Source organism: Pseudonaja textilis, chromosome 11 (assembly GCF_049901715.1).
Source record: "Pseudonaja textilis isolate UNSWEBS1 chromosome 11, rPseTex1.2, whole genome shotgun sequence".
NCBI classification, from domain to species: Eukaryota; Metazoa; Chordata; class Lepidosauria; order Squamata; family Elapidae; genus Pseudonaja; species Pseudonaja textilis.
This window is the reverse complement of record NC_142000.1, coordinates 303930-326615: the sequence shown is the minus strand read 5'-3', so window position 1 is coordinate 326615 and position 22686 is coordinate 303930. Positions and strand designations below refer to the sequence as shown.

The 22686-nt window shown below is 42.0% G+C and overlaps 1 protein-coding gene across 4 annotated transcripts in view; it reads right to left on the bottom strand.

Annotated features, from left to right (window-relative positions):
- The window catches only part of HYDIN (HYDIN axonemal central pair apparatus protein), a 343587-nt gene that overhangs the window by 276738 nt on the left and 44163 nt on the right, over positions 1–22686 (bottom strand). For 3 of the 4 annotated variants that reach the window (XM_087940240.1, XM_087940242.1, XM_087940241.1), the window contains exons 2-10: positions 19891–20022; positions 18214–18339; positions 16245–16364; positions 12764–12898; positions 11549–11748; positions 8853–8977; positions 6632–6833; positions 5058–5241; positions 2660–2759 (exon numbers count right to left, since the gene is read on the bottom strand). In XM_087940240.1, coding sequence (XP_087796366.1) covers positions 2660–2759; positions 5058–5241; positions 6632–6833; positions 8853–8977; positions 11549–11748; positions 12764–12898; positions 16245–16364; positions 18214–18339; positions 19891–20022 — 1324 coding nt within the window. Of the gene's footprint in view, positions 1–2659; positions 2760–5057; positions 5242–6631; positions 6834–8852; positions 8978–11548; positions 11749–12763; positions 12899–16244; positions 16365–18213; positions 18340–19890; positions 20023–21350; positions 22573–22686 lie in introns of those variants that run through there. The other variant, XM_087940243.1, reaches the window with a different exon arrangement.

The window sequence follows — 22686 nt, the reverse complement described above, 5'->3', positions numbered from 1 at the left end:
GGAGCAATTTCTGCTTCCTCTAGAGAAAATTTTTGTCAGCCAGAACCATCTCCTGGCTGGCAATTCCACCACTGTGCTGCCTCTGCTTGCAAAGCCTCTCGCAGAGGCATCTAACTGGCCACAACAGCTCACCTAGCTCTGAAAGCAGCCTATGGTTTTCCAATCGGTAGTGATGAATTCAAGTCAGTCAAAGTAAAATTTCAGGTTTTAATTAAAGCTCATTCACATAAGAGTATCTCATTAGAAATCTTGAACTTTTGTTTTAATATTAGGATTTCCAATTTCATGCTAAAATAATTTCAGAACTATGCATGTAGAGTACTTGTAATAGGGACAAGGATAGTTACAAGTTATTGTTGGGGCTTGATTGCTGGAGATTTTCAAGAATAGATAGGACAGCCATTTGACTAGGATGGAACCAGGGGGTTGGACTAGAAGACCTCCAAGTTCCCTGTATGGGTCTATGTTCTATATCTGGCTAACATAGCAAGGATTTTTCAGCAAAAACAGTATTTTCTTGATTTTATTTTACTTTCACCATTTTTCTTTTCTTCCTTTTTATGAATTTTACATAATAGCCAGAATCCTCCAATCCTTAGGAAAAACAATAGCTCACAAACCCACAGCCACACTCTGCCAGAAATCATCCAGAACCAAAGACAAATATAGAAGGATGAAAGAAACAATGCAATCTACAAAATCAACTGTAATCAATTCTTCGTGGGAGAAACATCACGTCAATGAAAAACCAGGATCCACGAACATTGGCTGGCAGTCAAATGCCATGATCCCAAATCCTTAATCTCTACCCACCCCGACACCAAACAGCACCAGTTTGATTGGAGCAACACAAAAAGCATTGGCCACACTACCACCCATCACGCTCATGAGTTCATTGAAGCCTGGCACTCCACAAGCAATGCCACCAACAGACACATTGGGCTACAACCAGCCTACGAACCCCTTAGAATCCAAATCAATTGCACAGCCAACCAGAGACAGCACCAATCCTCGACCAACCCACACAAATCCCCCCAATGACCCTGACCTGATGTAACCTCCTTATCAAAAGACCTATCACAAGATTCTCACAGATGACTCACACTTGAGCCATCTCATAATCCACCGCAAGACCCTCAATTGACACCCACACCTGAAGCCCTTATAAACTGAAGAACACTAGCATCCCCTAAATACCGCTGACGATATTACCTAGCCTGCTAACAAAACCCACAAGCTCGCAGAACGAACCTTCACCCTCATTTTACAAGTTATTTTGCAGCCACAAGAGGGACCTCTAGCATCAGGAATATCTACTTGAGGTTTTCAACTTCAGAAGCCTCAATTAAGCTCTTTGAATTAGGCAAATGTTTGGTCTTTTAGTATTAAAGAGTTCACATCAAAAGTTTAATATATATGGCTTGGGTGTAACCTTAAGAATTATTGTTTGTTTTCAAGGCTTTAAAGCTGCCCATCTCACAAATATATCTCTGAGCAGAGATATATCAAAGTTAAAAAACTATAAAAGTTAAAAAACTATAAACTACTGTGTGAGAATGGACAGCATTCTAAATGCAATATAACCATCTCACAGTTTCCCTGTTCCCATGGGTTCCCCAAGGTTGCTTTAAAACCATGTTTGAAGAGCTTTCCAGACTAAGCTCACATACCAAAACCAAATGGGTGGTTTTAAAGGTGCAGTGCAGTGGTGGGTTTCAAAATAATTTACCACCAATGCGGTGGGCGTGGCTTGGTGGATGCGCTTTGCGTGCACACATGCACCTTGTGCACGCACATGTGCCAAAGACACACACTGCGCAGGCGCACAGGCTTTCTGACTCACCTCCTGCAATCTTGCACTCTCCCTGTCGCTTCAGCAGCTGACACGCAGCAATCTACTGTGCAGCGCAAAGCAGCTGCACTCCAAAAGCAGGGAATAAAGGTCAGTATGGGAGCCCAGGCGGGTGGGTGGGCCCAATAGCAGCTCCTCAGAGAGAACTGGTTTGGTCTCGGCTGATCTTCGGCACTACGGTATGCCAGAATGGGCTGAACTGGTAGAATACCACCACTGGTGCAGCATCTAATACCTATTGCTCAAATTGCAGCTAGGCAAATGGCAGTAGGATACAATGCCAATTCACAATGGCATAATAGAACAGACTCTTAATGGATCTTTGGAAACCCATACAGACAATCTGTTAAGGCTTCCATCTTGGAAAGACTTGTGCATCTCAGATGAAATTGATGTATAAAAAGGGATGTTACCAGCTTTAATGGCTGCTAAAAAAAAGTAAAGAGGCTTTACATACAAGACAGCTTGATTCTCAATAAAGGAGAGTTAAACAAGCTCAGAGCTGCTGCTTTTCTTTTGTCCAGAAGAGCAGATGACATATGTCATCCTATTCCATAGACCAGAGGTCACCAACCTTGGCAATTTTAACACTTGTGGACTTCAACTCCCAGAATTCCTCGGGGAGTCCACAAATCTTAAAGTTACCAAGGTTTGTAACTCCTGCCATAGGCTCCTATTTAATTATGACTGAAATAAATTCCTGTGTTTATTGTAATTGAGGATCAGGATATCAGGACCAGCTTTCACAAGACTGGGAAACTGAAATCACATGTATCCTAAAATAGGAATATGTATTTAAGGTTATACCCGTAATATCACAGTAGACCGTCTGAAGATACATCCCAGCTTCCTGTGGCCTGAACATCACACTGATTTCAGTTGTAGAATTGGGCCAAACATCTCCCTCCTAAAGAAAGGTAGAATAAAGACAATGAATATGAAAGCTCAAGAATGTCTGTCTTTCAGCTCTGTTTTCTAAAATTCCAGAACAGACACTTACAATTGTTACCAATATTATTCTGGATGACAAAAGGGACAGAAAAGAAGCCAAAAGAAACTTTTTAAGCTAAATGATGCAGTGAAGAGTGCAACTGAATCTTGCTGCTTCTTCTTAAACTTGGATAATGTCTGAAAAGAATGTGAGAAATCTTACTCAAACAAAGGCTTTGGTTTCTGTTGCTCTGCAGGTTTGCTTTCTGTACTCAAAAACCATTCTGCACAACCATGTATCTGAATTAGAAACCAGAATTATATACTGTATAAATAAAACCATATGGCTTAATTGAAACACAAGTTGCCTCACCTAGCAAATCAAGCAACTTGGCAGCCTTTCTGCTGCCCTCTCACTTGCTCGGGAGAGCCCTCTTTTTCCTGGAAGGAAGGGCAACTTTCAGGGCTTTGCTGGGAGTTTTAGGCTGTTAAAAGCAGGGGAGGAAGACCTGAAGCACAAGTAGTGATCCACAGGAAAAAAGACTGGATTCCAATGCAATTAGAAAGTGTGTTGGCACATGGCCACATCATTTAGCAATGAGAGTTCTGGCTGTCTTGGTTGCCATCATTAAACAAGGGCCACATGGGCCATTAAGCAAAATTCAGAAACCATGATCACCTGATTGCAGGAACACTGTGGCAGCCAGAACTAAGGGAACCCATCACAAGTACCATTCATTTAGCACCATAACTTTGAATGGTCACTGAACCAATGGTTGAAACCCAAGGAGTATCTGTAATAAAATCCATGGAAGCCCATTCCCCAATCCCCAAGGAAGCAGAGAGGCTAGAACAAGCCAGCCAGCTCTCCAGGAGCAGACTTGGCCTGAAGCATGGCCTGATGAAACATTGTTCTTGGCATCTGCTCTCATCCTCTTCCTAGTGCAGGTGCTGAGGAGCAGGAAGCCTCCAAGCCCATCCTCAAACACCCTGATCCATTCCAGCCGTTCGCGGTGGAAACAGATGCCTCTGATGTGGCCGTTGGGGCGGTGCTCCTCCAGGCCTATGCCACCAGGCACCTTGTTCCCATGCGCCTATTATTGTCAGAAGCTGTTGGCTCCAGTGCACAATTATATGGGACAAGGAGCTATTGGCGGTTAAGGTCACTTTTGAGACATGGCACCATCTGGAGAGGGCTCGCCACCAGGTCGAGGTTCAGATGGACCATTGCAACCTGGAACACTTACGTACAGCCCGGACACTGACCCAGCTTCAGATGTGATAGTCACTGTGTTTCACTTTTGATTTCTGGGTGACCTATGTTCCGAGTGGGTGGAATCAGCGCACTGATGCATTGTCCCAGAAGTCCGAGTATACCCAAAGGGAGGACAAAATCCTGCCTCAGATGGTGATCCCGTTGGAGTGGTTTGCAGCCACTGAGGACCCTGTGGACTTTCCAGTCAGGATTCAGGAGGCGCAGTGGCAGGATACATTGACTGTTTTGCCTTTGTGCCTTGCCCCGTGTCATCACAGTAAGCATGCTGCTGTAGTGCCTTGTTTATGGTGCACTTGTAGTCTGCACAGATGCAAATATCCTTGTTACACTTAACTGGAGTCACTATAAGAGTCTCCCAATGGGTACAGTTCATAGGTTGAGTACTCCCTGCTGTACCAGCTTGTCTAGTTCTGCATCAATTTTAGCTTCAATGCAAAGGGAACCCTGCATGGTTTTAATCGGATTGGAGTTACTGTTGGATTGAGGTTGAGTGAAATGGGTGCCCCTTTGTATTGTCCCAGCTCAGTGCTGAATACATCAGCCTATTGTTGGCATAACACTTCAAGATCGGCTATTTGGGTTTATGGACGGCCAGGCTGAGCCTGAAGGAGGGGTCAAACGGGTCATCAGTCATGAGTCCCTTTGTGCCTACAAGAGATCTAAGTCCAGCCCACCTTGAATTCCTCTCTATTCTTAACTCCTGCTAATTTCACTTAACCATTAGTAGTTTGGATTCTTGTAAAGAGCTTAAGCTTACAATAAATCTTTATACACATTTGAACTGCCTGACTCTCCTGATTTCGCTGGTGTTTGACATATCACACATACACCCCTGGGCATTTGAAGGATTACCACTCCTTCAAGTTTCACATCTGAGCCTTCAGGTCACTAATGAAGGCTCTGTTCTACATAAAAGGCATCTAAAGCACTTTAAAAAATTCTACCAATCTATTCCCTTGCTTACCCCCCTCTCCTCCCCTGTCCTACAGAATTTCTCACCAGAGGCTCAATGGAAAAGACTTTATTGTTGAAGAGCATTACATCTTCATGGACAGTTGCCCGTCGGTTCTCAAAGGTACGGGTGACAATAGAGAGATGCTCACGAAGTGCTGGATTCATGTTACATTCCACCAGAAGCTGATCAAGCACACTGTTTTGTTCAGCCTGCAGGGTTTGACACATCCTAGAGCCCCCCCGAAGAAAGAGATAAAATGTTGTATTTTGTAACAGACTCCAAAGAATGCTTGATTAAGAAGCAAAGGGGACAGACACTATGAGGATCATCGCATTCATAATAGTCAAAGGTGTGATAACTGAAAAGGACCGGACCTGTGAGGAAGTGACCATAGGATAGCAGAATTTGATAAACTGGTATGTGTTTCCATTGACCTGAAATTCTATAGGAGAAACCTGTCCAGGAAGAATGGGAAATTCTGTGAAATGAGTTCTGCGTGGAGTTTTGTTTGTGCCATAGAGGCACCTTGGCTCCTGGCAGGCCTGGGGACAAATCCATGCAGTTTTTCTCCTGAGGCCAACTCAGTCAGTTGCCAAGCCTAAAAGAGAGTCAGGATTCAGATGTCTCTTCTCTAGTCCAGCACCTTAGCCATTAGACTAAAAGAGCTCTTGTATAAGGAAGTAGGGTGGGCCGAATTGCATACAAACAAAACCCCACACAAGAAAAAAAATGAGGTTATGAGAATTCCTGCCCTAAACAGGATGTTGGTCTAGATCAGGGGTGTCAAACTCACATCATCACGGCAGCATCATGTGACCTATTAGGACTTCCCCCCCCTTCACTAAACCAAGCATGGGCCTGACCAGCGCATGATGCATCTGGCCCATAGGCCAGGAGTTTGACAGCCCTGGTCTAGATTAAGTCTCTTCTATCTCTATGATTTTGATTCTATGATTCTCAATCAATCAATCTTTATTACAATCACAGACCACACTTAGCTAATTTAAACAAATTCAAGACTCCCTGGCCCGGAACTAGCAGAAATGATCACCAAATCATTCTTTCTAATCTTTGAGTGCTCTTTTCCCTCGCAGGAACACATCTGCTTAGGATCCTGCCCTCATTGAACCAATCATCAGCCTCCAAAGTGTGAAACTAAAAAAAAGTGTAAACTTTTAAACAATGATGTGTTGCCTTTGAAAAAGCCTTTCCGGATTATTTTTCTCCCTATACTTGTGAGGAATTATTCTTTAGTGACATTTTAGAATATCAAGATAAAAATGTCTGGCTCTCTATAAAATGAAGTTCATTTTTGTCATATTTTTAAGGCTAGTGATTATTCAGCCATTATCTGCAGGAAAAAAACAAAGCTGCTTCTAAATAAAGAAAATTTTCAACCAACAGGCTGAAAGTGAGTAGAGTGTTAAAATGAATATGATGGAATAAAATAGGAAGAAATATAGAATTCTGCAATTGGATAAAAATAAAACATAAAAATTATATTATTATAAACTGTTATGTGTTGTAAAATTGCAACAAATTTAAGAAATAGTTTAGTGTGCACAAAAATGTACTCCTCGTCCATTACTCAAAAAAAAAGGTCTCATTCCAAACTTACATCTGTTTTTTCTCTTCTTCCTTTTCATGTGTTGCAAATGCCTTCCACTGAAAATGTGCAATGATATCACTCCAATTGTGTATGACCACAGACCTCTGGTTGGCTAAAGTGATATAAGTCTTCTCGATTGTCAAGGAATTCTTATCCAATCTCACATTGACATCTGTAGCAGCTCCATATAAATTGACATGAATGTCTTCTCCTTGGAAGGTCAGAAAATTTTTAAATCAACTATGTTAGCTATGTCTATCTTTTGTAAAAAGCATTTGATTTAATCTCATAAAACATTATTTTATTTTATAGTAATTCAAGCAAAGAACCATATTCTTTAAATTAGTTTGTTAGGACAACCAAATTTGTGCAACCTTTTGAATTTTTAGTATTTCTGCACAAATATGACTGAAAACATTCACACACACATCCTAAAAATAAATAGAGAATTTAATTAAATAAGTCAAAAACATTATGCTTGTGTAAGTAAGTGAACCTCTAGGATAAGTCTTGTGAAACTCGCAGCATCACGTTGCTGTCACGTGACATTTCCCAACATTTTTCCCCTTTGTGGAGCTGGGGTGGGTGTGAGTCACTAGTTTGACACCTCTGTTCTAGGATTTTCAGTTCATTTGAAGGGGAAATTAGTGTCAATTGTTTTAATCAATGGGGTGATAATCAGGTGTGAGTGTGGGAGATTCTGATTTATTTAAAGAACAGCATTCTGAATATGGATTATCAAAGTCTGATCTTCACACAACACAGGAATGTAGCAATGTGTCATTGATCAAAAAAAGCAAATTTTTTGAGATTTTGAAAAACAGTTGTTCTTGCTCATGAAACTTGAAAAGATCACCAAACTATTTCCAAAATCCACTGTCAAACACATTATATAGAAATGGAGGCAATTCAACCCCTTTGTTACCCTCCCCAGAAACCCCATCCAAGATCAATCAAGAGCAAAATGTGCAATACTCTGGGACAGGGGTGGTCAAACTCGCAGCCCATGGACTGGATGTGTCACGTGCTGCCCCCCTCCCAGTTTAGTAAAGGAGAAAAAATTGAGATACATCATGTGACGACAACAGGTCGTCACGAGTTTGACATCCCTGCTCTGGGAGAGTAACTAAAGGACTCTCTTGAAGTGAAGGAATGTAGTGCAGGTACTCCTCAACTTACAACCACAATTGAGCCCAAAATGTTCATTGCTAAGCAGGACACTTGTAAAGTGAGTTGTGCCTCATTTACAAACTTTTTGGCCCCAGTCATTGCAGTTGTTAAATTAGTAACATAATTAAGTGAATCTGGCTCCCCCATTGACTTTGCTTGTCAAAAGGTCATAAAAGGGGATCACATGGCCCCAGGATGGTACAACCATCATAACTAGGAGTCAGTTGCAAAGCATCTGAACTTTGACCACATGATCAGGGGGATACAGCAATGGTCGTAAGTGTGAAAAGCAGTCCATCAAAATTCAACTGCTTTGCCCCTTTCAAACCTTTTCAACTACCAATGAACTGGGGGAGGAAAGGGGGAAATACAATCCTGAGAACGTGTGTGTAGACTGTGAGAGCCTGTCAACCATCAAGATCACCCCTGCAGGTGCTTGAGAAAGAGATGGACTCTTCCCATAACACAAGAACATCTCAAGGGTGGGGAGAAAGGAAGCTGTTGTTTAACTAAGCAAGCATTTGCATGGGAAACCACCGCTCGTTTTGATTCTTCAGTACCAAAATGGTGTATCTAAGAAAGTTTTACTTTGGGAAATTCAAAGCTCCTGAGAGTGCTTCCTTATTTCGGGTTCACTGGTGGGACAGTTGACAATGTCATAAGTCATTTTTTCAGTGCTGTTGTAACTTTGAACGGTTACTAAACAAAATGGTCGTAAATCAAGGACTACTTGTACTCTGAATTTCCTGGAGGAAAAGGGTGCATTCCAGAAGAATAAGAGGCAGGTCAGTGCTGGTATATTGTGTAAGAGGAAGAGGGTGAAGACATCTCCCTAACAGTTCTCAGAGTAGATGGTAGGGTTTCTCTTTCATGGGGAGTGGCTTATCTACAGTATCATCAGCTGCAAGGAAAATCTCATTCAGCAATGCAAGTTAATCATAGGTCACTTTAGTATTATGCACTAAAAAAGGAATAAATGTAGGGTGCACTGCTAGGATCCAAAGTCTCTGAAATCTCAGGATTACATAAATGAAAAAAAAAATGATTTCCCTGTTCTCACCTGTATCGTAATGTATAACAAGGTCTTTACAGTGGTTGCCACTTTTTTCTGGATAAAAGTCAATAGTGAATTGTGTGGTTTCATTTACTCCAAGAGTCCCAATGGACGGTTTGACAGAAAAGGGTCTGTAATGCAAAGAAGCAACATCCCTTATTAAGACCAGGTTTACCTGATTAAATTATACATCAAACAAATGGTGGCTGGAAGTGAAATCAACAGTAGATGAGTCTACGAGAACTTTACAAGAAACTTTTCTTCTCTTCTCACCCTGAAACAATGGTTTCATTCAGATTGGTGCAAAAACCAAACCTGTCTTCCCACCTCATCCACAGCACCCTTCCTTGTTTTACTTCCATATAGAAGAAACCTAAATACCATATATATATATATATATATATATATATATATATATATATATATATATATATATATATATATATATATATGTATGAATATGTATATGTATATGTATTTCTATATGTATGCATGTACATGCGTATATATATATATATATATGCATGTATGTATGTATGTATGTATGTATATATGGCATTCAGCTTTGTTGGGTATTTTCCCATGTCATTATAGTTGTGCTTTTAAGTAGTTGTAGCGTTTGGCAGAATCTCATCTGCCATCATCAGGCTTCTGTAGGCTACAGAAGCCTGATGATGGCAGATGAGATTCTGCCAAATTGCTACAACTTTAAAAGCACAACAACAATGATGTGGGAAAATACCAACAAAGCTGAATGCCATACATGTAAGTACCTCGAAAACTTAAGAAATATATATATGTGTATATGTACATGTATATGTATTTGTTTTCTGAGGTTATCGCGGTATTTGTATGTGGATCTTTGGTTATTCGGGTTTTCTCACGTAAAATTGGAAGTATCTAGGCGATGTTTGATGAAGTCTCATTCATCATCTTCAGGCTTGTGTCTTCAGCTTTGTGCTTCTCAAAGTAAAGAGAACTCTCTTACTCTGAGAAGCACAAAGCTGAAGACACAAGCCTGAAGATGTTGAATGAGACTTCATCGAAACGTCGCCTAGATACTTCCAATTTTACGCGGGAGAAAACCCAAATAACCAAAGATCTATATCTATCTATCGATCTATTTATTTTCTTAAGTTTTCGCGGGTACTTACATGTATGGTAAGTACCCGCTTTCAGCTTTGTTCGGGTATTTTCCCACATTGTTATAGTTGTGCTTTTAAAGTTGTAGCAACGTTGAAGCCTGATGATGGCAGATGAGATTCTGCTGAAACGTTGCTACAACTTTAAAAGCATAACTATAACGACGTGGGAAAATACCCGAACAAAGCTGAATACCATACATATAAATATGCGCAAAAACTTAATATATATATATATAATATAAAATATGCTAATGACTATATAAATGATATTAGGAAAATAGAAAATATGATGACTTGGGTGAAAATCTGGCATTAATTATGTTTAAAACGTGTGAATTAGAGTTATATAAGTGCTATAGGTTGAAATTGGCCAAAGGGAAGTAAAAGGGGAAATTAACTCTATTTTTATTTTATTTTATTTTATTTGTGGTATACATGAAATAGAAAATACAATTTATTATACAAAGGATATGAAAAAATGGAAAATATAATGAACTAGAAGGGATTATGTGGGAATGTAAAATATTTATAATGAATGAATTATACTATAACCAAAAGCAGGGGAATGAAAATTTATTAAAATTATATAGGGAAATTTTGGAAACAAAGGAAAAATATGAAATGATTATATGAATATCTCTGGAATAGATATGAGATATATTGTAGATGGGGGGATATACTAAGTGGATCCTAAATGTATTAATCTTACTTTACTTTTACTCATTTTTTCTTTCATTGACTGTCTAATTATATATTATTCTTGAGAAAATTAACAATACATAAGGTAATATAAAATAGGTGGTAAGCTGAAAATGGAAATAGGGGATAAAGAATTGAAAATATATGAGGATGAAATGATTTTGATACTGAATTAATGAATTGAAATATGAAAGGGAAATTTATCTAAAGATTAGTCAATGGATAATAATTTGAAGTGATATTAATTAAGAAAGTTGAAAGTGTAAGTATGACTATGTATAAATACTGTAATCTGGAATCACATTGCTCATGTGAAGAGATGTATGAAAAATACAAATAAAAAAACTGGGGGGGGAGAAAGAAAGGTACAATCACAAGAGAGGATGGAGCTCAGCTTTCAAAGAAACCTCATTTAGACACATGAGGGGAGTTTACTCTTCTCTTGACATCTCTTCCCCCTTTTCGTTGCTACATTAGTGATAAACCGCTGTTTGCTTCATCTGGAAGCACAGAAGAGGGTTGACCTACAAGAGGAGCGTGGCAAGGAAGGTGGCAAGTGTGAGCAAGAAGCACACTCACTTTGATTCATGGCCCACCGGAATATTTGAGCAGAGCCACTGTTTTGGAGGAGGCTAAGTGCTGCTCAAAGCCACCAGACAGAAGAGAACATCAGGATGGGCACTTTCTAACATAGTTCAAGAGAGGATTTTTATAGCTGGTGAAAGCCTGTGCTGTGCCTCTATATATACAAATCTATCAAGTCTCTGAAAGATAAAAAGCCTGGCAGACTTATTGCTGGTCTCTATTAATTACCCTTGCTTAACCCTTTCGGCTTAGGGAGAAAATTCAAAACCTCACCTCTGGGTGGCAATCTGGTAGTAGGCCTCTCGGTTGCCAATGTTCCGGACAAGCAAGGTTTTCTGTGTATTGTACTTGACGGGAGATGTGGAGAAATTCAGTTGGTCTGGGAAATCCAAAATGCCTCTGGCACCAATTGCTCGGATAGGGACAATGAATTTTTCCCTCTCAGTAATGCAAGTTAATTCATGGAAATAATCCTGGGTAGAAAAAAGAATGGAAAAAATGAGAAATCTCTCCATGACCCTCCTAAGAGGTCTGTAGGGGGCGTGCATAAGTGCACCAACATGCCTACCGTCCCTGTCCTATTGTTTCTTTTTTCTTTTTTTCTTATATGTATCCATGTATTCATAACTATGTTTTTACTTATACCTATTATCTTGTAAGAAATTGACAAAAATAAAAAAATAAAAAAATAAATAAATAAATTACCCTTACAGAGGAGATCAGAGCCCTTGTAGATAAGTAGTCCTCAACTTATGACTAGAATCTTGGACTTGACGAGTTTCTCAAAAGGAGAGATGAAAAATTTATAGAGCACAAAAGGCACTGTATAAATTAATACATTTGTGTGAAAAAGCATGGTTTGCAAGAATAGGGAAGCATGGACAATCTCCACAAATGCATGGAGAGTTTGAAATATCCAGCAATCTTCTTGCAATACAGATATTTACTGTAGATAAAGTCAATACAAATGCAAAGCCTGCCACTGAGCCTTGTTTAATAACCCATGGCATACATGTTAACTAAACCAATACAATTATGCTAAGCAAGATGGTCAAATCAGCTTCTGTCTATCTTCTCTTGTAAGACTAATTCTCTGTCATCTTGTTTGAAGGCAGCAGTGTCCAGAAGGGGAGAGGAAAGTAGGACAAGGTGAGGGAAGCATTCTTGTGAGCCAAGACTTGCCTCCTTGTATATGCATTACTTTCAGCATAACACTGCTTCCACCATCTTATCCTTATCTCTCCCACTCCCTCCCTCCCTCTCTTTCCCTCTCCCTCTCTCTCTCACACACACATATACACACACATGCTGTGTGTTTCATAGATTTGTATTTTAGTACTGCTAGGATTCATGCATTCAGCCTGCCAGTTTTCTAATCATTATGACAGAGAGAGTGAAAAGCGATATTGTGTCAACCTGTGAAACAGAAGGGGGTTGGCATATTTATAGAGAATGACTTTGTAGAACAACACATTAGAAAAGGATTGCCTTGTTTTCCTCAGGAGTGAAGAGAATGCGGAATGTGGATGGCATGCCAGGTGCGACTTTGTTGCACACATCATTAGGGCTGATGACTCTGAAGTAAGGTGAACTCTCACAAACAATCTTCACAAGCCGTGGGATCTGCAGGAAATGCAGGAATTAAAAGAAGCATTCAGTGAAAAGATTAAATCAAGACCACAAGAAAATAGTGGGACTTCTGTTTGGTAAATGGGGAGAGGGCTGGTGACAATAAAAATATTTAAACTCCCCATAGGTCAAGACATGAGGATGCGGTGGCTCAGTGGCTAAGATGCTGAGCTTATTGATCAGAAGGTCAGAGGTTCAAATCCCTAGCGCCGCGTAACTGAGTGAGTCCCCATTACTTGTCCCAGATTCTGCCAACCTCGCAGTTCAAAAGCACGTAAAAAAATGCAAATAGGGACCACTTTGGTGGGAAGGTAACAGTGATCCGTGCGGCTTCTGTGTTTAGTCATGCCAGCCACATGACCACGGAGATGTCTTTGGACAGCGCTGGCTTTTTGGCTTTGAAATGGAGATGAGCACTGATCCCTAGAACTGGAAATGACTAGCATGTACAGGTGAAACTCGAAAAATTAGAATGTTGTACAAAAGTTCATTTATTTCAGTAATGCAATTTAAAAGGTGAAACTAATATATGAGATAGACTCATTACATGCAAAGCAAGATAGTTCAAGCTCTAATTTGTCATATTGTGATGATTATGGCTTACAGCTCATGAAAACCCCAAATCCACAATCTCAGAAAATTAGAATGTTACATGCAATCAATAAAACAAGGATTGTACATAGAACAATATTGGACCTCTGAAAAGTATCAGCATGCATATTTACTCAGGACTTCGTTTGGGCCCCTTTTTGCTGCAATTACTGCCTCAATGCGGCGTGGCATGGAAGCTATCAGCCTGTGGCACTGCTCAGGTGTTATGGAAGACCAGGCTGCTTCAATAGCGGCCTTCAGCTGTTCTGCATTGTTTGGTCTCATGTCTCTCATCTTTCTCTTGGCAATGCCCCATAGATTCTCTTTGGGGTGCAGGTCAGGTGAGTTTGCTAGCCAATCAAGCACAGTAATCCCACGGTCATTGAACCAGGTTTTGGTGCTTTTGGCAGTGTGGGCAGGTGCCAAGTCCTGCTGGAAAATGAAGTCAGCATCCCCATTCAGCTCGTCTGCGGAAGAAAGCATGAAGTGCTCCAAAATCTCCTGGTAGACGGACTGCGTTGACTCTGGACTTAATGAAACACAGTGGACCAACACTAGCAGATGACATGGCTCCCCAAATCAACACAGACAGTGGAAACTTCACACTGGACTTCAAGCATCTTGCAGTGTGTGCCTCTCCATTGTTCCTCCAGACTCTGGGTCCTTGGTTTCCAAATGAGATGCAAAAGTTGCTCTCATCCGAAAAGAGGACTTTGGACCATTGAGCAACAAACCAGGTCTGTTTTTCTTTAGCCCAGGTAAGACGCTTCTGACATTTGTTGTTCAGGAGTGGCTTGACAAGAGTTATACGACATTTGAAGCCCATGTCCAGGATCCGTCTGTGTGTGGTGGCTCTTGACGCACTGACTCCAGCCTCAGTCCACTCCTTGTGAAAGTCCCCAACACTTTTGAATGGCCTTTTCCTGACAATCCTCTCCAGGCTGCGGTCATCCCTGCTGCTTGTGCACCTTTTTCCTCCACACTTTCCCCTTCCACATAACTTTCTATTAATGTGCTTTGATACAGCACTTTGGGAACATCCAACTTCTTTTGCAATTACTTTTTGAGGCTTTCCCTCCTTATGGAGGGCATCAATGATGGTTTTCTGCACAACTGTCAGGTCAGCAGTCTTTCCCATGATTGTGATTCCTACAGAACCAGACTGAGAGACCATTTAAAGGCCCAGGAACCCTTTGCAGGTGTTATGGCTTAATTAGCTGATTAGTGTGGGACACTTTGAGCCTAGAATATTGAACCTTTTCACAATATTCTAATTTTCTGAGATTGTGGATTTGCAGTTTTCAAGAGCTGTAAGCCATAATCATCTCAATTATGACACGTCACAGCTTGAACTATCTTGCTTTGCATGTAATGAATCTATCTCATATATTAGGTTCACCTTTTCAGTTGCATTACTGAAATAAATGAACTTCTGCATGATATTCTAATTTTTTGAGTTTCACCTGTATGTGCAGGGGAACCTTTACCTTTAAGTCAAGACATAGCAAACAGGCATCTTTTAGTTTAGTTTAGTTTACTTTATCATTGCACCTCGTACAACAAAATTAAATACCATCTTCATTGTACATTATGATTATAAAAATAAACACAAAACACATCCTTCACATTCTACACATTGAATTGAAAACCCCTGATATTGCATTAATATTGCACTCTACAGTAGAATTCAAAAGAGCTGCTGCCCTGGGATAGAAGCTGTTTTTCAGCCTATTTGTCCTTGTTTTTATTGTCCTGTACTGTCTGCCAGATGGTCTTTAAAATTGGAAATAGACTTCTAAATATAAGGTTTATTCTCTTTTAGCATATTTTTTAAAGATAAAAGAGTTAGTTTCAGATGAGATGGATGTATTTTTCCAGAAATCCAGAAAAATAACAAAAGACAAAATAATTACAAATTACATTATCTTAATATGCTGTGCAATTCTTTGCTTAGCTGAGAAAAAATCATGAGAAAAATAACAAGAATCAGAATAATTCTGCACTGCATTTTTATTGATGTGAAGTAACTTACTACAAAACTGGAAGGAAACTAAATTGCTGTTGCCATTTGAAGGGTAGCAAAATTATTTTGGACTATTTGTGACTAAAAATATAAAGAATGCAGAAGCTATATAATCTCATTATGATTGTTCAATTAGGTAAAAAATATACTATATAACTGTATTAACTGTTCTGATAAAAACGCATCCCCAACAGAATGTCTGAATATCTTAGGATCCCAAGAGTACATTCTGACAATTGAAGTAAAACCAGGAGGCTGAAGTTTAAAAATAAACAATACCATGAAATTCTACTTCACTCTCTCTATTTTTAAATAGTTCATTGAGAATCAAGTTTTCTTATAGAGGACAAAATTGGCAGTACAGAAATTTGCTTCCTTTTGAACCTTCTGCCCCTGCAGTTTCAAAATGGCAACTAGAAAGAATAGTTAAAATAATCTTGCTGGGATTTTTAAGAGTGAAGTGTTCAAAGTATGGATGAAGCCTTAAATTTTCATTAAGACTAGAAACCTTTCGATTCAAAGAAGTAACAAAATTACAATAAAGAGATATTGTTCTAGGTCATTCTTAAATAGGTTGCATTAAAGCAAATCTTTCTCTTGAAAAGGCTTATCCGGATGATTACCATTCCATAAGAAAAACGGTTATAACTCTTTGAAACCTAAGTTTTTCCCCCCATGACCCTCTCCCCCCACAAACCATATCCCAAGTCTGCTGATGAAGGCTACCTTGTCGTTGTTCCTCAGGATCAGTGGTACTTCGTAGAGCTCACAAGGGGCATAATTTTGAAAAACCACTTCTGATGGGAATGGTTGAAACAGAGTCCGATCCAGATCAACCGAGGAGAACTGAAGATGCAGAGCAATAGATGGAAATACTGGGGTTGCTTAGTGCAGTTACATTGCATCAATAACCATTATGGCAACTGGTAAAGAGCAGCTAACATTGGCAATAAGATCCATTAAATAGAGAAAAACAGTATAATTGACTGAAATGTGAGGTGTGTTTAAAACTTAGCCACAGTTAATAACCCAGGGTACTCACAACTGCCTTTGTAAGTAAAGCTAAGCCTCGGGGCTCTCTCAACTCTGGCCATATGGGGGTCTGGCAAATCTCTGGTGCTTTGAAGGGCCATGGCAAAGCCGGAAAGCTTTTCTCCCCAGGAAAGCTCTGACTATCAGATAGCCCAGAAGATTTTATAGATTCCAAGCTGCAGCCCTGCCCTCAGGCTTCAACTTATGTGATTGGTATATGTAGTTTTTCACACTTACCACTGTTGCAGCATCCCCACGGTTATGTGGTTAATATTCAGATGGTTGGCAACTGGCATGGTTTCAATGTCTTGGAATCATGTGATTCCCTTTTGTGACTCCCTGACAAGCAAAGTCAATGGGGAAGCCAGATTCACTCAACAACCGTGTTCCTAACTTAACAACTGCAGTGATTCACTGTGGCAAGAAAAGTTGAAAATGGAACAAAACGCATTTAACAACTGCGTTGCTTAGCAATGGAAATTTTGAGCTGAATCGTGGTTGTAGGTGGAGGACTGCCTGTATTTGCTATTTGAATATCTTGTAGGAAAAAAATATCAGGCCCACCTCACGCTTTGCGGCTTCCCTGGCCAGCTTGTGCTCTACATGACCAAGGAAGAACCAATAGCTAGATGAATCAGTGGCCTGGTGTGGCTTCATTCTGTGGCAGAAAGAATTAGGGCTGATTCCCAGCTGCTGAGATTTGGCTGCAGTAGCCAAGGGGAGACTATTACGGTATTTCCTGGGCCACAGGGTGGGAGCAATCTGGGCTGGCTTCCTTCCAGTTAAATATGGTTAAGTGAAAGGCTCAGGAGCAAAGGGCCTGATACTCCATTAAAGGAGAACAAACGGCCACTGGTTTTATCGTCACAAATTTATTTAAGAAACTAGGAGGGAATGGGTTTTAAGCAGAATATCAGTTAAATCAGAACAAATTTTATGCACTTTTAATTTGAATTTTATTTAGTTATTTAATTTATATTTCATATTTATTACTTTGATAAACAGCTCAAGGGAGTAAATATATCTAATACTCATTCCTCCTCCTAATTTTCCCATAACAATAACCTTATGGGGTTGGTTTGGCTGAGAGACAGTCACTGGCTCAAAGTCTAGGGGCTAGATCCTAAGGCAGTACTAGAACTCACGGTCTCCCAGTTTCTAACCTTAATCATTAGACTAAACTGGCTCTCTGTTATAGTAATGTCAGGCATTTCATACATGCATAAGGTGGCAGAACAGAATACATCTGAGCATGCAACACATGGCATGCTTTATTCAGATGCATCTAAACTCTGCTAGCCATAAATCAATCAATTTGAAGGTTGATTTTAATAAATTGGTATTGTGTGGGGTAAAGTGAAAAACAGCCTCATTTTGTTGTTATTTTTGGGATGGTTCCCATCAATAGGCACAACTCCAAGGATACCACTTTGAGACATGATCCCAAAGGCGCACATTTTCCACTCCTACTTCTTGGATGCCACATCAAATTTTGCCTTAGGATTTTTCAACCAATTCATATTACCTTCGGCATCTCTTCTTTTTTTAATATAAAAATATACAAGTATTTTTTAAGCTAATAAAATCCTGTGCCATATCTTTTCATACCCGTGTATTGCAAGAAGCCCACAGGTCCTGCACTAAAGTAAAAAAAAATACTTACTTTCTGGTGTGAGGTTTCACTCATGTCCAAAAGCTGAATTATGTGAGGCAAGCGTACTTCATGGGTGCTTGCCAGCCTTTGTTCTGTTGTGAGAGATATCTCTTTCAGAAAAGCCGAGGGTGTCAGCTGCAAAGAGAAGCAAAAGTGCATCAACACCTTCATCAAGATTGGCTCTTCCTGCTGTTCCTGTTCCATGAGATGTGTTTCCAACCTATTGTGGTAGAGTCCATGAAAAATGATTTCCCACTGAAATTCTTTTAAAAGACATAAATGCAGATCGTCCATTTCAATTGTTGGAATTTTCATTTGTAATAACATTAATTTGCAGCTTTCTTCTATACTTCCCTATTTTCCTTAGGTTGAACAAAGCCATCTCTGAATGGATAATTGTGGAGAGGTTGCATTTTTGTGTTGCATTACCTTGATCTTCATTAACTTTGATTTCTATGCAATGGGAGCCTGGGATACATTAAGCATTTCTAAGCATCCTGCAGCTCAACAAAGCTGACATTATGATGGTGCTGAATAAACAGTGGCTATAACCAGGCCTTGAAGTTCCATGCACCCTCCCCCGATGTCATTGCACTTCTCCCACCACTAACTGGCGCCATTTCCCTGACCTGCGGCTCTCATGTCTCCTTTGTACACGGCCCTCCCTCCCTGTGATTTCCTGCACACACACCCATACCCCCTTGCTCCTTCCCCCACTCAGCACCTGAAGCCTGGGAATCACAGCTTCCTGCTTGCTTCCCCACTGAGATGTGAGGTGTGAGAAGCTGGCAGGAAATTGCCTTGCTTAAGGACTATGAGATTCGGGTAATGGCAGCAGCAGGAGTGCAGGGATTGTTGTCACTAAGTGATGCCTTGTATAGCGATGGATATTCCAGTCCCAACTGACATGAGACAAGGGTACTTCATTTCTTGGGTCCATTTCTATCATCCTCAATGAATTGGGTCCTGGATCTAAAAAATGCAAGTTTAGTCTCAGACTTCACCTGTTTTGGAATTGCATTTTTGGTTAAGCTATTTTTTTAGATTTAATTTTTTTATCCTTCATTATTTTCATAAATAACTCAAGGAGACAAACATATCCAACACACCTTTGTTCTCCTCCACCCCACCCCCAACAACCACCCTGTGAAGGCAGTTGGCCTCAGAGAGAGGCACTGGCCCAAAATCACCCAGGAGCTTTTATGCCTATGGTAAGACTAGAACTCACAGCTTCCTGGTGTCTGGCAGGGTGCTTTATTAGACCAAACTGGCTCTCAGTTACTTTTGCTTATTGTTCCAGTTTGCTTTCTGGGAAATGAGTGTTTTCAGACACTGATGGGAAACCATCAAGAAATCCCAAGGTTGGTGACTAGACCAACCTTCACCATCAGCAAGTATGAAAACTCTCTAGTTGTCATACTTGCTATCAAATTTTTATAATTTACTGATTTTATTGTAATTGTATTGCTAATTGCTGCAAGTCACCCAAAGTTGCTGAGTCAGGTGATGTGCAAATTTAATACAGTGTTGTTCTACTGGGAAGTCAAAAACCAGCCAAGCAGAAGGCAGTGGTAAAATATTAATGTTATCAAGAAAACAACACAGTTAAGGCCATATAGTCAACAGGTGTGAAGGTCAACCCAAGGAAGTTGTCCTTTATCCGCATCCATCCCTAAAGGAACATACTGGAGCATCCTTCTTTTCCTCTGTAACCAACTTTGCATTTCGAGGTGCAACCACTTTGCTCTGAAATCCTTCTGGTAACTTCAAAGGAAGCAGAGATTTCCGGGCTCTTTCAGTTAGCATCTTTGTCAGTCTCTGAAAAAAGAACAATAAGCTTCTTTAAAAGCTGGGAAGTATAGCAAAGTATTATTTGGACTGTCAATGAGAGAAATAGATCCTCGAGGGAGTTTTAAAAAACCCTTGTCTTACGATCCGATTTCTAGCTTGGCAGTATTATTGTTTCAGCAACAAGGGAGCATCTCTTTCAGTTCCTTCCTTTGGGTCTGACGAGAGAAGCTCTCCGCTCCAGACTGAGGCCGCCGCCTTTGAACTGCGGCCATTACAAGGGTCACTCAAGCCGAGTGCCCCAAAAGGCCGTTTGCAGGCGGGGCACCCTGGCAGCTGGAACGGGGCAGATTTCGGGGAGGTTCCGGGTGGGATCGCCTGTCCCGCTTTCCTCCTCCTCCTCCTCCTCCTCGGAACGGGAAGGGCGGCGCGGAGGTTCCTGCGGGCGGAGTCTGCACTTCCTACTAACCCCCCCTCCCCTCCCCTCCCCTCCCCGGGAGCAAAAGCCTTCAGAGCGTAATCCTGCATTTCAGGCTTCCAGGCTGTAAAAGAAACCACGAGCGGGGGTGGGTGGGGGTGGGTGGGGGTGCGGGGGGGGAAAGCCCAGCAGAAACCCGCCCGCTCACCGCTCCGCCCACCGCTGGCTGAACCTTCCCCGGCACCCCCGGCTGCGCTTCCCGCACGCCTGCGGGTAGCCCAGGACTCACCAGGCGGACCGACGAAGCGATCTCCGAAACGCCCCACCACCACCACCCCCCACCGAGGGTCCCCGACGCCGCGACGCTTCCGGCTCTAGGCCAACGGGGAGGCGTTGGAGGGGGACGCAGGCCGGCCGAGCGCACCCACCCAACGCCCCGAAACCCGGCACTCGACTCCACAACGCCGAAGGGCCCGCACGTCGCCTGTTGCTCCAGCAACGCGCTGCCGCGTCGCTATGGCAACAGTCGCACGCCCCGCCTCCGAGAGACGCCTGGAAGTATCTCGCGCGTGCGGCCCCGCGGCGGTCTCGTGCGCGCGCCCCGCCCTCCTCAGTCCGCCTGGACGGGTCCTCAAGGCCGGTAGGCGAGCCAGAGTTGAGACCGTCGGTGAGTTTAGCCGCCTCTCCTGCGGGAAGCCGCGTCACCGCTGTCGCGGTCTGGCGGAGCAGCCTCAGCTCTGCGACTGACTCGCGACTGACTCAGTGACTCCATCCCCACCCTTTTTTTAAAACAGGGGTCTCCAACCTTAGAAACTTTAAGACTTGTGGACTACAACTCCCAGAATTTCTCAGCCAGTATATGCTGCTGGGGAATTCTGGAAGTTGAAGTCTTTGCAGCCCTTTCTCGATAGAAGGACCCTGTGAACTTTGCACTTCTCACCTACACCGCAGAGTGCTCGAGTCACTGCAATTTTGGCTTTGGCATAACATAATTGTGGTTCATCTTCAGTTGCTGGTTTTGCTTGGTGAGATTTCCAGCCTCTCTGATTTTGGTGAAGCATTCAGTTTGCAAGACTCTGGTTATGGTAGAAAAGCTGTCAAAATGTGGGCTGTTCTATAGCATCATTAGACGAGTACAGTTAGGGGTCCTTGATCCTCCCTGAACTCTGTTGCTGTTATGCAGAGGTTTTATTACTCAAGCTAGGTAACCTCATCAGTGCTAGAATACATGAGAATAGTTAGCTGAATAATTGGAGTTGAATAATTGGAGCCTGTGTGTATTGACAAGTCCATTTCAAGTTTGAAGGGAAGTAGTGAGTAGAACAGAGGTCATCAAACGGTGGTCTGCAAGAAAATGTTGGTGGTCCACAGCGCACCTGGGTGGAGGAGCTGCTCCAGAATGACCAATGGGCCAGTCCTGTGACTAGAGCTCTGGAATATGGGACCAGCCAGGCAGCTCATGGTGGGGCTGGAAGTCTCTGCTATAGAAAGTGCTACATGCAACTTGCAACTTTGCAGGTGGTACAATGTGCAAGGAGTAGCAAAGCCCTCGCTGGCCGGAACGAGGTAGTAGTGCTGTTGCGGCAAGGGGGTGGTGCAGGTGGGCCAAAGCAATGGATGTTGGCAACCCGTGGCTCTTTCGTCCCCCTGCTGTGGCTCCCTGTTAGCTGGCCCCGCCCCTTGCCCTCCCCTCCCAGCCACTCCTCGTGGGTCTGAGAAGGTAAGGGTGGGGGATGGAGATTCGCTCCATAGTCCAGAGCAGGAGCAAAGCACCATTGTACTTCCTTCATCTCTTGCTGGATTTCACAGGCATTTCTTCCAGCCCTTTTTGGTGCTCAGGGAGACACACAATTTCCTCTCTGGCCGTTTCGCTTCATCGCTGTTGTTGCCACTTCCATGGCCTGCCCGCTGCTCTTGCAGCGCCTTGTGCAGCACAGTTAAATTTAGCATGCTTCTCAATGGTGGAGACAGCATCCCCTCCTCCTCCTGGAGCCTATTACGATGCAGCACATTGGCCGCAGTTGGGTCGGGCGAGTATCTCAGGGTGGGGAGCAGGTCATGTGTCTCCCTGAGTGACTGCGGTGTGTCCAGCATCAACAAAAGCTGAAGAATCACCCTCGAGACCTAGAGAGCACGAGAGAATCAGAATGAGAGAGAGCGGGAGATCAGAGAGACAGAGAAAGAGACAGAGATGAGAGAGAGAGAGACAGAGGGGGGGCGGAGAGGGAGGGAGGGAGAGACAGAGACACCTGTTTCCCATAGAAAACACTTGGAGC